This window comes from Lutra lutra, chromosome 18, assembly GCF_902655055.1.
Source record: "Lutra lutra chromosome 18, mLutLut1.2, whole genome shotgun sequence".
NCBI lineage: Eukaryota > Metazoa > Chordata > Mammalia > Carnivora > Mustelidae > Lutra > Lutra lutra.
Window position 1 is genome coordinate 32,152,808 of NC_062295.1, and position 17,873 is coordinate 32,170,680.

The 17,873-nt window shown below is 54.2% G+C and overlaps 2 protein-coding genes across 11 annotated transcripts in view; one reads left to right on the forward strand and one right to left on the reverse strand.

Annotated features, from left to right (window-relative positions):
- CUX1 (cut like homeobox 1) overlaps positions 1-16,451 on the reverse strand; it is a 358,424-nt gene extending 341,973 nt beyond the window's left edge. For 4 of the 10 annotated variants that reach the window (XM_047712789.1, XM_047712788.1, XM_047712786.1 and 1 more), the window contains exon 1: positions 14,574-15,200. In XM_047712789.1, coding sequence (XP_047568745.1) covers positions 14,574-14,903 — 330 coding nt within the window. In that variant the 5' untranslated portion in view covers positions 14,904-15,200. Of the gene's footprint in view, positions 1-14,573; positions 15,202-16,148 lie in introns of those variants that run through there. The other 6 variants (XM_047712794.1, XM_047712790.1, XM_047712793.1 and 3 more) reach the window with 5 other exon arrangements.
- LOC125090447 (translation initiation factor IF-2-like) lies at positions 16,373-17,440 on the forward strand. Its single transcript, XM_047713120.1, has 2 exons — positions 16,373-17,222; positions 17,320-17,440. Exons 1-2 carry the CDS (start codon positions 16,373-16,375, stop codon positions 17,358-17,360), a joined length of 891 nt encoding a protein of 296 aa, XP_047569076.1. The 3' UTR covers positions 17,361-17,440.
- The last annotated feature ends 433 nt before the right edge of the window (positions 17,441-17,873 follow it).

The following is a 17,873-nucleotide window of genomic DNA, read 5'->3' on the forward strand; positions in this document are numbered from 1 at the left end:
TATTGGCTCTATCCGAAGTATTGAGGGACATCTGGCTTGGCAAATGGGATCCTGCCTGCTATTAGGAGAGCGAGCTTGGAGCACACGTTCCTCCTCACACTCTCAAGTCCACGGTCACCCAGGACTGGAGCATCTCAAAAGCATCACCCGGAAGTCCGCGCCAGCAGAGCAGCCACGAGAAACTTCCTACCATCTGGATGGTAAATGCAATATTCCTGCTTCATCCGTGCTGCACACTGCTGGGGGCAGGGTGACCGCAGGACGGAGAGGCCAGGCCCCTTCCGTCTTCCTGCTCTGCCACCCCTGCATCTGCCCCATTCTGGGGCAGGGGGCGAGGGAGGGCTACAATGCTCAGATCGGTGACAGCTGACCCCCAGGCTCCAGGGGGACTTTGTCCTGGCTCATCTCCTTTTATGAGAGAAGAAGCTCTTTCTCATGAGCAACTCTGACACTGTCTCCGTGGCCAAAAGAAAGTAAAATCCCCACCACGCGTGGCTGGGGGAAGGCACTGCCAGGACAGTTTAGCCAAAATTCTTGTTTCTTCCCGGAACAGCAGGAAAGAGTAAGGAGGCAGGTGGGCACGCAGGGGAGGGGAGACACCCCGGGCAGGCGACTACCAGGGACTGCTCTCGGCCAAACACACAGACTTTCCCCAGCCCCTGTCTATTGCACTGGCTGCAAAGGGGAGCAGCGCCGCCACGCCAGGCCCCAAGGAGAAGGCCAGAGGAAGATGAGAGCAGGGCAGAGTAAGATGGAAGCAGCCTTCATGTTAAAATGAGAACCCTGGGGAACAAATAGGAGCTACACACAAGAGGCCAAGCTCAAAACTGTGGACAGAGTCCCCCATATTTGACCCACCACTTCCACTCCCAGGTACGGACCCAAGAAACCTGAAAACATACTTTGCACAAAAACTTGCACATGGATAGATGTTCCCAGCAGCCTTATTCCCGACAGCTCCAAAGCAGAAACCATCCAAATGCCCATCATTTAGGACAGGATAATCAGATGCTGCATGTCCGTACCATGGGATATTAGTTAGCCCTGAAAAGGAATGAAGTATGGCTCTGACCCACAACACAGACGGGCTTGGAAGACATTACGCTGAGCGAAAAGAAGCCAGACACAGAAGGCCACACACTGTAGGATCCCATTCACATGTGAAATCCCCAGAACAGGCGAATCCATTGGGACAAAGTAGAGGAATGGGTACAGGGAACCTGCGGTGGGAAGGGGGCAGGGCAGAGGTGGGGGTCATGGCTAACAGGTACGGGCTTCTTGCTGGAGTGCTGGCAGTGTTCTACAATCCGAACTGCGGTGAGAGTTGCAGGACGTTATGAATACGTGCAGAAAAACAAAGTCCAGGGTTTAAAGAGGTTAAAGCGGTGAATTTTACATGAATTTTATCTTAAAAAATAGAGATACAGGGGCTCCCGGCTGGGCTCAGTCGGTACAGCACGCAACTCTTAATCTTGGGGTCGGGAATTCAAGCCCCATGTCGGGCGTAGAGCTTACATTAAAAAAAAAAAAAAAAGGAAAGGAAAGAAAAGAAAAGTAGAAAGTAACAGAACAGAGGTACTGGGCATTGTGTCCGGGCAGCCATTCTTTGAAGCATGTTCAATAGAAAAAAAAAAAAATGTTTTCAAGAGCACTCTGCACCATCACCCCCCTCACACTAAAATGGAAAACTAGTTGTACACTCAAACGTTTCCAGGTCACACTGTCCCTTAAAAAATAAAGGTCTGTAAGCTTTTCAGACATCCTAATGGCCCTAACCCAAATCACAGCCTTTGCTCAAGCTTCTGAGAGTGGGGGCTCCTTGGCCAGGGATGCCCCCTCCGCACACCCAGTAGGGAAAGGAGTATGCTGGAAAACCTAGAGACAGCATTGTGAAAACCTCTCTGAGATGTAAGAATCAGCTTTTGGGAAAACGCCCTAAGCCTCTAGAACCAACAGCAGGCACCTCGCAGACTCGGCACACTGGTCCCCAATGCCACACGCAGGCGCCTGTGTTTCGAGCCCATTCCGAGAAGCCTCCGTGGAGGAACAGCTGGACGACAGGTGTGTCTGGGGTCAGGATGGGCAGGCGGGAAGCTGTGGCGGCACAGGGCAGAAGGGCCCGACCACTCCATCCCCGTGGGAACGCTGCACCCCCCCCCCAATCCTGGAACTGCTCGTCCCACAGCAGGAGGACATGAGGGTGCCTTAGGGGGCGGCGGTCAACTCGGGTGAGTGTTTCCAGCTAGACAGCCCCTCCTCCTAACACAAGGTCAAACCACCACCGCGCGCAAAGTAGAGAGAGACTTTCTGGGAAGTCCGCAAACACAGAGCTCGGATCTGGCATCCCAGGCTCCGTTTACTGGTTCCAGAAACCCTGCACTTCGGCCACCTGGAAATAACACCACACAGGATCCTTTTTAAACCCACTCACACGTTTGCTATTCACCCCAAGGTGGTTCTCACCCCTTTTCTTCTCTGCGTAAACCGTCTGAGCCGTTCTTTGACACTTCCCATGGCCCTGAAAGCAGCCTCCGTCCCGCACCCCCGGGAGAAGGGAAGGATCTCACAACAAGGCCCTCAGCTTCCTCCTGGCACCCCAAACTTACAAGTGAGTCCTCTTCGACCTGCAAACAAGTTCGAGCCTTGGCATCCCCAAACCCCCCTCCCGCACGCCACCGCCCGCCCTCCCCGCACTTCCCACGCGTCTCGCACGGCTTGTCCCAGGGAGCCGCTCTGGGAGAGGTGGGACTGAGAGGCACCCCAGGCAACCCACAAGGCGGCCGCCCTGTCCCCAGGGCGCAGGTGGCTCGGGTGTTGCCCAGAAGGTGGCTGTCCTGATGGCTGGCAGGCACGAGACCCCACCAATACCTACCTACCCGACTTGCCACCAGGTACCATGCTATAATTAGTCATTGTAATTGAAGCTGAACGCAATTAATTACATAATTTCAAAGTGTTCAAGTTTAATTCCATCAAAATTACATCATGAAACTGGGGAATTACAAAGGATTACCGACAAAAAGCAAACAGGGAAGAAGAAAGAAACTCCAGGCTGGCTCCCTGCACATCTGAGTCACGCCCAGCGCTCAAGTACAGGGCAGTCACCCCACCTGCTTTTAATAACCCCGTGGGGCCCGGCCCCGCAGCAGTGTGCGAGGGCCAGCGCCAGGCGCCAGGTGACACCGGCCTGCCCGACGCTCAGGGTCAAGTGGACCCAGAAGGCCCCTCCCTCCCTGCCCTGCTCCCACACTCAGGTTCTCCGCTGACACCTCGCCCACAGGCGGCCCCTTCTCAGCCACAGCCCCCACGACCCCAGGGGCCCTGCCCCAAAACACCAGGGCCCAGGTTCCTTCCTCTTCCTCACCCCACCTACTCAGGCCGATATCTCTTCCCCTGTCCCTCCCCATCTGTCCCCAGGACTAGGCCTTCCACACAGAGTCTCCTCCCCACTGCTTGCCCTTTTTTTTTTTTTTTTTTTTAATTTGACAGAAAGAGGGAACACAAGCAGGGGGAGAGGGAGAAGCAGGCTTCCTGCTGGACGGGCAGCCTAAGGCAGGGCTCAATTCCAAGTCCTGGAGATCAGGACCTAAGCCGAAGGCAGACGCTCAACCGACTGGGCCACCCAAGCACCCCTCCCCTGCGTGTCTTTACCACCTCGCCCTCCTCACTCTGGCTGGGGACTGAGTCATGTGACTCAGTGGGGCTTTCTTGGCACAGAGGTCCTGCTGTCTACTCCACGCCCGGGGCACATGCAATAAGGAATTTACATATCCCTTATGCTTACTTTCTGTCTCCCCTGCCAGAATGTAAGTTCCTTGAAGGCAGGGGTTTCCCCACTGTTCTGGCCATTAGAATCCTGTGCTAGGGGCGCCTGGGTGGCTCAGTGGGTTAAGCCGCTGCCTTCGGCTCAGGTCATGATCTCAGGGTCCTGGGATCGAGTCCCGCATCAGGCTCTCTGCTCAGCAGGGAGCCTGCTTCCCTCTCTCTCTCTCTTTCTGCCTGCCTCTCTGTCTATTTGTGATCTCCCTCTGTCAAATAAATAAATAAAATCTTTAAAAAAAAAAAAAAAAAGAATCCTGTGCTAGAACAGTGCACGACCCCGTGGTGAAGTCAATAGAGTGAAATGGCCGAGGCTCATCTTCCCAGACCGCCGCCCTTATAACCTGACACCTGGGGATCCTGTGTGTCCTTTGGTTCCCTGACCAGCAGAGCCGGGGGCTTCCTCCTCCTGGCACCCCAGGGGTGATCGGGCACCACGGAGACAGCCTCCCTCGAATGAATGGCCCCACCAGTCTGCGACTCACCCCCAAACAAACAAAACTGCCACAACTTCACTCACACACGCTGCCTTATTTCTAAGACCTCTGCACCTTTCTGCATATATTTTTTAAATTTATCACTTCATTACCAAAAAAGCTGCACCATCCAAAAAAAAAAGACATGCAAAAAGGTCATACAAATTTAGAGTAGCCTAAAAGCTCCATTTTCCCACAATAATTCCCTGACTAACCTAGACTGAGACCTAAGGAGTGGATGGGGAGGGGGATACTTCTTCTCTTGGGACAGACGCCTTACAAAGCCAGTCTCTCACTGAACACACCCCGACACTGCCTCCGATGTCCACCTGAGGACTGAACCCCATGTGCCTGGTGGTATCAGGTGATGCTGCCCAGATTTGAACCCAGCATCCCTGCAGCGTTTAAATCAACTGCACTCCTGGGGACTGAGTGAGGGGGGATCGTGTCCTAGCCAGCACAGGGGGACACGTAAATATTAGGCTCTAAAGCAAACTGCTCCTAGCCCCAGCTTCAGGCCCGTGTCTCAGAGAACAGCCCAGGTTAGAGTCATGCTCCCCAGCCTGCCTCACCCCTGCCAGCTCCGTCCCTCCTTCCCTTCCTCCTTCCCCATGATCCAGGTCCCATGATCAGGCCTGTCTCCTGCCTACTACCATTTCCCCAAATCTCTTCCGACACATTTGCTGCCTGCACAGATGAGACATGGAGGCCAGCAGGGGGCACAGAAAGGAGGCCTGCTTTGGGTTCGAGGCGATCGCTGCGCCCCAACTATCAGGTAACGTTTGCTGCTGGGAACGCTCGGTGCCAGGCGAAGGAGGATCGGATTCCCTTCTCTGGGGAGCTGGAGCACTATGAGTGGCTTCTCAAGTGGCAAGGCTGGGGAGGCTCTAGGAAATTTCTCAGATCCAGCAAGGTCTCAGCCAGAAGGGGTCCGCCCACCGAGGTCAACCCAGGTATGTGCACGCCCACCCCCCAGGCTTCACTTCCATCTCCAGCCGCTCACATTAAGTGACCTCCCGGGCCCTGGGCTCACTTCGGGACCGGGGTCCACCCCTGAAGCCTCCCACAGCCTCATCACAAGGACGCCAGGGCTTCTACAAAGCCGCTCTCATGGATGGCAGGGATCAGCGGGAAAGCAATGCTGCTCTCCGGCTTCTCACCAACCGGCCAGTCCTCTCTCCTCCCCGGGGCCGTGGTGTGGATGACAGGAGAGAAATCAAGGGCCCAAAATGCACCTGCCCCTGGTCAGTACTTGGGAAATGATAGCTGTCAGTGTATACTTAGAAAAAAAAGAAAGTTGAAGTCTCTGCCTTGTCACCAGTGGGCGTGAACCCAGTTATTATATGTCCACTACGCACAGCAATGCTGAGCAGTGAACACTCAGGCAGGGGTCCCCCGGTTAAGAGCAGCTCTCCAGCCCTCCCCAGCACAAATGATGCTGGCCTCTGGTGTACCAACCGCAAAGCAGACAAGCTCTCCCCAGGCCCCTGCCCCCAGGATTCAAGTTCTCATCTACGCTTCAATACCGACCTTGACCTCTCCGCTGAGCTCCCCTCTCCTTCTCTCCAGGGCTCAGCCCCTGAATTCCCACCCAAACCCCCTCCCCCCAAAATCCCACAGATGCCACCAGGAGCATACCCTCTCCCCCAGCCTGGCTCCTCTCCCTCCTCCAGTCCCTGTGGATGCAGGGGGGCGGGGGGGGCCCCCCCACCCTGCCCCTATCAGCCACCCAGGCACGCCCCTGGGGTCTGTGGCTCTCTCAGCTGCCCCTGGCAACCCTCACTTCCCCAAATCCATGCAAATGCTTATGCGGCCAGACAGTGACGTCACCTCCACAAAAATATCCTAGGTACTTTCTTTGTAAATGAAGAAGCAGAGAAAGCATGCAGGCTATGAAGGCCAGAGCTCAGGAGAGGGCCTGGCCCAGGGCCTTTGCCTCGCACGCCAGGCCCGTGGGGCGGCTCCTGCGGGCTGAGCACATAGGGGACATTTCTCCAGGGCTGACACCCAGACCGTCAGGCCTCTTGCTGCCTGCTTTCCCTTGCACTGGTCGGGCTCTAATCATTACAATATGCACTTTCCCCGTTCTTAGGGGGAAGTTTCCTCCCATTCAGGCTCTGGGCAGAATCAGAGAATAAATCTTTGTCAAAGAATTGTTCTGCCTAATTCTATTTTTAAAAATGTGGATTTTTCCCCCATGTTTTACGTACCACAAATACAATTACATATATTTTAACCAATGTACAGGTCGCTTTACAAAGATGGAATTTAATAAATGGAAATAAATAAATGCAGGTTCCTTTGGCGTATACACTTATCAAGAGCTTTCAAAACACAGCCATTTTCATATATGTCATCTCCCTTGCACAATCCTAAGGAGAATTCCGTTTGCACTTTTTTTTTTTTTTAAAAGATTTACTTTTATTGGACAGAGAGAGAGAGACCACAAGTAGGCGGAGAGGCAGGCAGAGAGAGAGGGGGAAGCAGGCTCCCCGCTGAGCAGAGAGTACGATGCGGGGCTCGATCCCAGGACCCTGAGATCATGACCTGGGCCGAAGGCAGAGGCTTAACCCACTGAGCCACCCAGGAGCCCCTCTGTTTGCACTGTTAAGTGAACCAGCTGAATGAGTCTGAAACCAGAATATCCAGGACTGAACCCTCTTAAAGGCCGGGATGCTGCTGCTGTGGGACTCGCTGGGCACTACCGTACAGGGTTGGATGAAACAGCAGATACAGGACAACATAAGAGACAGAACAGGAGCGCTGAATGGTGAGGGACAGCCGGAAGCCATGGTGGATGCTACATGGGGTCCAGGGAGGGGAGCCAGACCTCAGAGACCACCAGCCACACCCCAGCTGCTCTGCTGGGATGCCCTCTCTCCCACCCTTCCCCAGGAGCACAGATCTCAGCTGAGGCCTTCTCTCTGCCCCGGGGAGGCTTTCCCCAACAAGGACTCCCTTCTTCTGCAGCCCTCAACGACTCACAGCACACGGCTCCGTCACAGACCAAACGCCCACTGCCCGCTGCCCCAGGTGGCGAGGGCTGCGACCTTGCCTGGCATCACCAACGTCTGGTGCACAGAGGCTCCCGCAGCACTGGGTCAGAATGGAAGGAACGGGGTGCGTGAAAGGAGGTTTGATATTCTGATGTGCACAGGGAGGGTGAGAGCATTCCCCAAAGTGAGCATCGAGCCTAGATCTTTTAAGTGGAGCAAGAGGTTTGGGTAAGTGGAGCCAGCCATCAGGAGCTCTGCGTGCCCGCCTAAGGAAAGTGGTCTCCATTCGGCACCCAAGTGAGCCCCTATGGGAGTTGAAGGAGAAAGAACAGCGTGATGGGATCAATGGTGTGGGAGGATTAATCCGGCAGCCACGTCTATAATGGACTGTGACCTGTTTCCAAGACACTTTTGAAACAAGGAAAGGCTACACACTCAGCTCAGCTCTCATGTGCTAGAAAGATCTGGCTCTTGCATACAACAAGCAGCCCCCAGAACCAACTGCACATGCACACACACACACACACACACACACACACACACACACACAAGATTTATTAAAGTACTGGTGCATTGTAAAATGACAGCATAATTACATACCAACACAGAGCAAAGTAAAACAATCGCAAACCACTTCTCGCTCCCCTGACAGTGACATTTAAGCCACAACTGGCAATACCCTTCCTCTCCCAATCCCACGTCAACGCTGACAAATTTGAGCGGGGAGAAGAGAGACGACGGAGCGCCGCCCCGACCCCAATCCCGCCAAGGTGACCAGCTCCCGAGAGACGCCTTTCTGACCGCTTAGCACTGCTCTCCAGGCCCTTGGTGCTCACTGGCCCCCTGAGCTCACGTGGCACTGTGGGGTCCGTAGAGGACCAAGTCTCCTGCATGGGCGCCTTGCAGCAGCCCGGGCTTCCTGTCGGGCTCCCAGGCCCCCCAACATGCCAACGGAACAGGAGCATGACCCCAAACCTGACCTTGCCCCCCCACCTCGGCTAATGCTGGGACAGCACACGCTATTATGTAAGCCGGGAACCAAGGCACAGCTGAAATGAAGCAATCCCAGTGAATCAACGCTTCCATGAATGCTCCTGAAGTCGCAGTTTTCTGTTTCAAAATCATACGACTTAAAACGTCTCTGCCCTGTGAATAAGAAGGGAAGTTGGAAATTGATTCGCGGGGTCACCCATAATTTTAGTCGTAACTTCTGGGTGTTCGTAGACTCAAAATCTTTCTCCCTTTAGAAGGTCTGTGTTCTATGGGCAGTTGCTACCTACAAGCTCAGCGAGGGCAGAGCAGAACAATGTGAAACAGAAATAATTCACTGTACACAGAATCTCGTGGGTTCAAGTTCTAGGTCAACTACCATGGTGAAAAACAGAAAATAAAAGACGTGTTTCACCATTATCGGCCACACCTTTCAGAATGAAGCAAAAATGGTGATAGGAGCAACAGAATGTTCCTATTTTCAGGGTAAGGGAAAAAAAAGTCTTTTCCAAACCTAATCAGAAAAATTAAATGCACAATTCCCTCCAGCAAGAATTTTATTTTTAATTTTCATTTACATAGTATCTTTCTTCCAAGAATCTCAAAATAATGGAGCTCCACAAATACTTACAAAGAAAAAAAAATACGAAAACAACAGTTGTCACAACACAGGAGGGGACAGGCTTGGCAGGGCCGGAGCTCAGACGAGGGGGCAAAAATGGCAGGCAGCGGTGACAGCAGGCGCCCCGGCTGAGAGCAGTGGCGCCTCTGAGGCCCTTCCCTCCCCACGGCCCACGGCCCAGGGGCCTGGCTCCCGCTCGCAGCTTCAGGCTCTTGACGACAAGGATTTACCTTTGGCGTCATTTATTAGCGTTCGCCAAGCTATTCTGACCTAAACAGCGATCACTCCCCGAAAAACAGGAGGGAAGCTGGCGATCAACCAGAGACGCCCGCTCACGGGTCGAAAATATCAACAGAACCGAGATGCCTAAAAGGACTTCCTATTCTTTTTGGTCTTAAAAACATAAAACTATATGAGAAAATAAAATATTAAAAATGTGCTGGGGGGAGAGAACCAAGGTAAGAGAGACTTTTAGGAGGAAACTGGGAACAAGCTTTTAAGCTAGTGGGGGTTTTTTTTGTTTTGTTTTGTTTTTTCCAGCTAAGTGGACGGGATCTGAACGCCTTACATTTTAGCAAAAAGCTGTCAACACCCAAATAAAATCTTAATGACAGTCAGAATGGCATTCCGTTTCTTGCAATTTCGCAATGTTCACTTAAGAAAGAGTTCATTTGTCAATTTGTTTTTCCCTTCACCAAACTCGGAACACCTCGCAACCATACATAACTTCTTAAAAAACGTTAACTCATTTAACTTATTGAATAAACACGGCCAAACACAAAGATGTTAAGAAAACAAGCCCCATGCTGGCAGGCTCAGGATAATGCTAAGAGAGAAGGAGCTTCCGAGTAAGTTCTGGTAATTTCTTCCAACATTAACTTCATAAATCACAGCCAGAAGCATTGAGGGTTTCAACTGTCAGCTGAGTGGGCCCCACTGTGGCCTCTTGGGTTTTATAAAGGGGTGGGCCAACTCGTTTTCACAGTGTTCAGTGAAAGGAAGGAGAATCTATTCATTTCCGTGTGAATTTCCTACCTGGCTATTTTTCCCAGTTGCTTTGTGGTGCTGGGAGGAATGAACGCTTCCCAACCTCCCTCCTTCTCCAGACACCTGTCCGATGGGAGGTGGCGGGGGGAGGGGGGGGTCCTCTCTAGGTGGGAATCCTACCAACCACGACTGAGGAACTTCCTGGGCTGCCCATGGCCCAGGGCTCTAATAAACAAATAAACACAAAAACTCTGCCCACTGCCCTTGGCATCCTGCAGCAAGGAAGAACCTTCAGATTCAAATGAAGAAAATGACAAGATTTATTTCGTGCACTAACATCATCCTCTCAGAATTTAATTACAGCAAGAATGAGAATTATTTTTATTAGAGAGTTGTTTACTTTTCAAAGGAAAGGTCCTTGATGGGTTTTGCAACAAATTAGATGTCTTTCAAAAACCCTTGTTTGCCCTCATTATGTTTTTTTAACTGCGACATATCATGTGAATAAGGTAGAACGTGTACTTTTTAAAAACCAAAGGTGCTTCAAAGCTGTTTCTGCTATGGGGCCGATGAAGGTCCCCCCACCCATTAATCCCAGGTAACTTCCTGCAGGGACACCAAAGGCCACTGTCCTTTACACACTTTCTCAGAAGACAGCTGAAATGGGGACTGATTACAGCTCAGCAAATCCGAAACTGTGGCAGAACAATAGCTCAATACAGATCTTAGCCGTCCTCTTCAATAAAATCAATACCTAAACACCAACCAAAGCCTGCTTCTTAAACTTACAGCAAAACCAGGGCCGTTTAGCCGGCTCTGAAAACTAGAATAGGAAAGGTGGCCGAGATAACTCAGAGAGTCCCACCACTGACATCTGTTGAAACTCAGTTTGGTGGTTGGTTGGTTTGGGTTTTTGTTTTTGTTTTGCGGGGCGGGGTGGGGGGTGGGGGGGTGGGCTATGTGAGTTTATATCCCTAAATGTAGAGTTTTTAGGAAAAGTAATTTCTCTCTGAATTCTAAATCATTATCAGGGTGTAATAAAATTAATCCAAATGCTCATGTCAATAAATGTGTATTAAAACTGAAATCACAGGTGAATCCACAACTTCTTTGTCATGAACGCTATATAATACAGATATTAAATCACACTTCTAATTATGACATTACGGTTCCTTTTTCACCCCATGATCGGCACATGTACCATTCTCTTGGGTGTCCAGACAGACACAGTCATCTAGTTCCTAAAATGCCCAGCACGACTGGAACGTCCAGGTAAACAGTAGTGGGGCACAGTGAGAGGTCACGGGGCCCCTCTTCAAATAGCTTCAACAAAACAAATGGCCAGAAGTAAAAAGTGTCTCTGTGTTTTGCTATAATAAGATTCAAACACAGGATTCCAAGAATTCCACCTGTTTTCAATTAGATACCAGAATTGCTTGAGTGTTTAAACTACATTCACTTGCTACTTATACAAAACAATTCTTCCGGGTTTTTTGAACGTTTTAAGTATGTTAAAATAAGATTAAGGGTCTGGTTTAAACAATCAGAGGCAGGGGAATTTTAGTGGAAACCAAAACCCTCTCTCTGCAGCCATAATGCAGAGCTTCAGACAAAACAATAGAACAAGATAACCACTTTATCTTTGACAATAACTTGTAAAAATCAGACCTTTCACAGAAATAGCAACTATACAGCTACATGCTTATATGTTAAATGAACTATATATCAGTTTTTAAGTAATTCCTAAAGTAAGGCAAGATCCTATACAGTAAAGTAATTTGAAGGTCAGGTTTGTGGGGCTGGCCGTCAGATACACCTGTCTTTCAAGTACACGAAATATACATGACACCAAATGCATAAACCTGTCAAACTGTGTAAAACAAAGAGCACCGGGAGGAATCTGGCCTAGCTCTGTCGGGATTTTTCACGTGACGAATTTCTCTTTTTTAAAAATGTGCCCGCTTCCCTCTAACAAATTTGTTCTTCCTTCGTTACACTGAGGATGTTCCTTGTGCTTCAGAAATGAGCTGAAACCAATACAGATCTTCTACCTCGAGGCTAGTTTTGTGTCCTAAGATGGACCGGGAGCACAGCCTCAGGGAGCACAGCCTCAGGGAGCACAGCCTCGGGAGCAGTTGTGACTGTTGACTGTTACAGGCAGACCCGGAGGGGTGCTGGCCAAGAGGCACTGACTACTGTGCCTTTTGCGGGGTCTGTTTTAATTGTAGACAATTAGGGCTGGAGACATTTTCAAACACCACTAAAGGTCTCGGGCTCCATCGGCTCCCCAGACAGCATTTTTCAGGTTAGCTCGGTGAATTAGGAGAGAGTAATTCCTGAGGGGATTGGCAATTTGTCCCCCTGCTCTCCCAACTTCCTCGTGTAGCTAACTACTGGCAAGAGCTACGTGAAACGGGGGAAAGAGGCAGAGGGGGACTCGACAGACCCAGCTGTATCAGGAGTTCTAGCATAACCCCATCCCTTCACTGCCTTGCACCTTTAAAAAAAAAAAAGAAAGAAAGAAAGAAAAACTACATAGTTTCACACAGAAGGGAAAAAAAAAAAAACAACAAACCTTTAATCCACTGACAATGACCCCCTCCCACACCCAATCTCAAAGACACCAATATTAAAAGAACCAAGAAAACAAAGACAGCAGCTGTGTAGAACTCCTTGATTTGTTTCCTCAGTATTTTCTAAAGGGTACTGAATGGGATACTTATTGTAATCAAAATAATATACTTCTGGGGAATACTGCCATAACAGGAAAACACAACATAAAACCTATCAGAGAGACGGACTTTCGGCAAAACTGGAATTATTTCCTGATTTTGAAAAAGAGGAAAATGTTTCAAGGTTACTTTTGCAGAAACTCCTTAAAGGGGAGCACGAATCATCAGGTCGGAATAACTCCCCAAAGGGAAGCCAGTCCCTGGCAGGCCCCGTCCCCAAAAGCTTCGCTCACACACACAGTTACATGAGCTCATTTTAGAAAGTGTCCTCTTTTCAAACATGTATTTAAAAGGCAAATTTATACAATGGTGTTTTTCTTGTTACCAAAAAAAAAAAAAAAAAAAAAGCCTGGTTTTTACAAGTCTGGGGTAGGATAAAAAACTTGTCCAACTAGTCTTAGCAGCACCAAAGCACTGACTCTTCCATACCACAAGCCTTTGGGACTCAAAAGGAAACGAAACAGAACTCAATCTCAGAAGCTCTCTTCCTGGGCGCTCAGTCCACACCCCAAAGCAGCTTTAAGACCAACCCGAGGGACAAGAACTAGGGCTCGGGGCCCTGCCACGTAGCAGAAGCCTGGGAGGGGCACAACTGTCTTGTCCCCAACCTGGGTCTGAGTCTAGTCGAGACCCAGCCTCTTTACCCTCTGGTGGCAGGGCCATAGCCCGCACTGGGCTGCACGGGCCACCCCATCTCTGGGTCAGGGGCTCTGGAAAGACGAGAAGAGTCTGAAACTAATGAATTCTCTTCTCAAACTGCAGTCTCATTGGCTCACTTACTGTCTGTGGGAACAGAGATGACGTTAAACTTGACACCAACTCAAAAGGCCTCTTCAGGACCCAGAGAAAGAACCAGGTTAGCCTTATACTTGAACTCTGGCATTCCATAGCCAAACGCAGGTTCTAAGACCCTCGTTGGAGTAGCAACAGTCACTCATCTAAGGCCAAATCTTTATCACCCAAAGCCAATGGATGCTTCATACAGAAAACGATAGTGATGCTCGTTCCCATAATTTGCTTTTTCAAGATCAACACCTTAAAGTTCATTCACAGAAACTGACAAGGAAACTTTCAACCCAATCCCATAGTTAAACATCCTCATGTTATCTTGAAGCAGCTAATCAGCCACGGGTTCAGGGTGTCAAAGGGTTCACAAAATCTAATACCTCTCTGGAAACCAAATCCATCTCCCATGGAGTTTTCCAAGATGCTTAAAAAGTAAACCTCACTGAGGTTCAGCTAAATGTCCATTTAGGAAGACAAGGAAAAAAAAATTAAGGTTTCTCTCTTCAAAACTCCACAACGGGTTTTACAGTAAGCACAGGAATTAAATTATGGTAAAAGGGAGCTATTTTTACTAAAACGGGGTAGACCAATTTATCAAAAATGCCATTCGGCTGTGTTCATTACATTCAGGAATCTAATTTACACAATAGACACTTTGGAGTAATCTATTTTAGTCAATAAATACTCAAACTCCTTTAAGTTTTAATCTTATCAGAAATACATATTTCACATAGTCTTCATCCTAGTTAAGCGAGAAATCTTAAGAAATTTCATAACGACTATGAGTCTATTTTATCGTTCTCACGTAGACCGGAAGAGAAAAGCGCATACAATGAAAGTTGTCAGACTCCATTTATATACGTTTTAATCCAATCCGCTTCATTTCATAGGAGGTTGCATCTGGAGTTCATTTGCTTCCCTCCTAAAAGTATCGTAGGTCAATATCACCGGTCCCCCGGGTTAGGAAAGTTCGGTCAAGTTTACCTTCCCGCACCCCTCAGAGTTGGGCGCTGCGGCCGTCCCTAAGGAAGGCTGGGCGACCCCCGGAGCACCGGATGGCCCAGGGTCCCGGCGAGCCGCAGACCAACCTTTACCCCCCTCCACCGTCAGCCCCCACCTCGCCCCCGGCAGCGCTCCCCGGGCTTCTGGCCCACACGCCGCTCACCTTCAACTTGGCTCCGGCTACGCACAACATCCACCTGGCAGAGTCCCGGGGCTGTCCAAGCTCCGCGAGCGCGGAGCCGGCAGGTTCGGGGCGAACCCCGAGGGCGCGCCGCTCCTCCGGGTGGGGGGTGGCAGGCAGGAACGCGCCCCCTGGGCACCGCGGCGGCACCGGCCCCGGACGGGGAGCCCCCGCATGATCCCCCCACGGCGCCCCGGGCTCGGCGCGCGGACCATGGCCCGGCACGCCACAGTCGAGGGGGGCCCCCGGGGCTTTGCTTTCGAGAACCCGACCAGAGAAGGCATTTCGGAGAGGACCGGCAGCGCGCTCCATTGCGCCCGCGGACCCTGCTGGGGGTGAGGGGGGCAGGACCCCCGAAGAGAGGGCCAGAGCGGAGCGGGCGGGTCACTGGGGGCCCCCCGGGAGCCTCTGGATTCGGAGCTAGAGCCGCCCGGACAGGCGGCGCGAAGGAAGCGTCCCCCACCCGGGCAGATGGCGCGCCCGGGCGCAGCGCAGGGCCTGCGCTCGGGGAAAGTTGCTGCCCTCGGTCCGCACCGGCTCCCGCGGGGCGCTCCGACCCACGGTCTCCGCGCGCCAGGCGCCGGCGCCCCTCACAAGTTTCCCCTAAGCGCCCCTACCCGGGTCTCTGGCCGCGGAGGGGCCGGCCCGCACCACTCGTGCAGGCACACAAAAGAGCGGGGCGGCTGCGGGTGGCCCCGGGGCGCTCGCCCGGACGTAAACAAACCGCCGGGTCCGCTCGGGGAGCCCAGCGCCGGGTGCGGGAACGGCGGCGCGGCCCCGGCCCGCTGACAGCCCGGAGCGGCGGCCGGGGCCCGGGCCGGCCGGCCGGCCGGGACCGGGACGCGCGCGACGCCCGGCCGCCCGCCCCGCCGGCCACCCGCCCGCCTGGCCGGAGCCGGGCCGCGCCGCCGCCGGTGGCCGCTCTGACCCTCCCCCGAGCCGGCGGCACCACAGCGCCACCAGCCCCAGCTCCGCCGCGCCGGCGGCAGTGGCGGCGGCGGCTCCTCCTGGAGAGGCAGGCGCTTCACCCCCCACAGCAACTCCCCACAAACTTTCCCCGGGAATACGGCGGGCCGGGGGCGCGGGGCGCGCGGCCGGGCGCCGCCGCCGGGCCGCAGCCCCCTCCCGGCGCAGCGCCCGCCGCCGCCGCCGCCCGCCGCCGCCCGCTCCCCGCTCGCGCGCGCACCCCGCGGGCCGCCGGGGCCGCCCCCTCCCCGGTCCCGCGGCGGCGGCGGCGGTGGCGGCGGCGCAGGGCCGGGGGGGCGCCCGGGGTGGGGGCCGACACCGGGGGCAGCGGTGGCGGCGGCGGCTCCCGGCGCCATCTTGGGCTGATCGATGAATTGAACAAAGAGGATCAATTTCTGATCAAGCGAGTTATCAATGGGGGCCGGGGAGCGAGAGGGACTTGTCCCCGACTCGGCCCCGCTTTCCCCGGCACCCCCCTCCTCCCCGCCGCCGCGGCCCCCCGGCGGACGGGCAGCCCGGGGCCCCGGGGGAGGCCGCGACCGCCCGCAGCCCCCACCCCCGGGCGAGAGGCCGAGCGAGCAGAAGCCTGACCTGCAGCTGCTGTAAATCAAAGCGCTTCCAATATTGAAACATCGATCCCACATTGGCCGCCATCTTGAGACATATTGAGACGGAGTGAGAGGCTGATAGAGAGGGGGCTGGAGTTCAGGAGCCGCCAGGAGGCAGCAGGCGGGCGGCGCCAAAACCCGGCCTGGAGCCGGCCGCTGCCGCCGCCACGGAGGACGCGGACTCCTCCTCACGGCGCCGCCGCAGCCATGGCGAGCCCGAGCCGGAGCCGGAGTCGGAGCCCGAGGGCGCGGCGGCCGCCGCGGGGCCTGGCGCGTGCGGCCCCTGCCCCCTCCTCCCCCGGCGCCCGGCGTCCGGCCCGCGACCCCCGCCCCTCCCGGGCCCCCCGGCCCCAGCGGGCGGCGGCGGCCGCCGGCCCGGCCCCGAGGGGGCGCTGGAGGGCGGCGGGAGGGGCGCCTGGGCCCCAGCGGGAGGCCCCGGGCCGGGCTCACCTGGGGCGTGCTTCGGGCCCCCGGGGGTCGCAGGGCCCGGCGGCGGCCGAGCGCGGCCCCTCCCGGGCCCTCGGTCGGGGGCTTTCGGCCGCGTCCGGACGGACTCCGGAGCCGCGCCGACTTAGCTCGCTCTCCTGCGGGCCCCGAGCGCGCGGAGCCGCCGCGACCACCTGCCCCAGCCCCGACCCCGCACGGGCTGGGCCCACCGCGGCCGCGCGTGTGCGAGGCGCGCTGGTCGGCGGCTGCCGCACCCCCACCAGCCTGGGCCCCGGCCGGATTCAGGCCGAGCCTGCCGGTGGCGGCGTTTCAAGTTGGGGGGAGTGGAGTTGGGGTGAAACCAGCCCTGACCCTCTTGTCGCTGCACACGTTAACGCTCGGAACGGTGGCAGCGCGGTCCCCGCGACGCACCGAGGTGCGCCGCAATCCCCGCGGCCGGGGGTCCGAGCGGCCCCCTCCCGCCCGAGCTGCTCCCGCTTAGGCCAGGACAGGAAAAGTCCTGGCGCACCGTTGTGTGTCCCCCCGCAAGCCTCAGCGGAACAGCCCTGGAAACTTCCTGTAGTTCAGACACTTCGGTTTTCACTCCTTCTGGTGCAGAAACTTGGAAAGAGTAGGTGCACTTACAGCAGAGCGCCGGGTCCCTGGTTTACAGAAATGCTAAAATTAAACCCAAGAGTCAATTCGCTTTTGATTTCTTTTTTTCGCAGAAACCTGGCAAAAGCACACGTTTTATGATCGTCGTCTTTAATTGATTATACACACGTGTTTGACTCTCCAGGACTTTCCTGTACTCGCGCTCTCTCGCACTTCATGTGACGTGTGATTAGTTAAAACCCCCAAATTCCTTGATCTTGAAAATTACATGTAAATAAAATTCGTATGGAATAAAAAAATACAACATGTAAGTGGGATAGAACTGCTTTCAACAGAGTTCGAGGGCTCAGCGCTGATCCATGGGGGTGAATTCAGCGTTTTTAAACGAAGGGCTTGGAAATGAAAGGCCACAAGATTTAGAGAACACACGTGCCCTAGGTCTCGCGCGGCCGGCCAGGAGCCTCAGTGTCGTCAACGCGCAGCTCCCGAGGTCCACCGGGGGGTTCCCTCGGCGTCCCCGTCTAGGCTTCGACTAGCAGGAGCGGCAGCAAGCAGGTGGGCGGGAGCGGGCGCGGGCCGGGGGCGCCGCGAGCCTCGGCCCCAGATGCTGTGACGCCGGGCAGGCCAGTGGCGACCTCGGGAACGCCGAGGACCGCCTCGGTGTGGG

Excerpts from the sequence above, each read along its gene's own strand:
- LOC125090447 (XM_047713120.1), top strand. The coding sequence starts at position 16,373 with ATGGCGAGCCCGAGCCGGAGCCGGAGTCGGAGCCCGAGGGCGCGGCGG. Across the intron at positions 17,223-17,319 it reads GGTGCAGAAACTTGGAAAGA|AAACCTGGCAAAAGCACACG; the intron begins GTAGGTGCACTT and ends TTTTTTTCGCAG.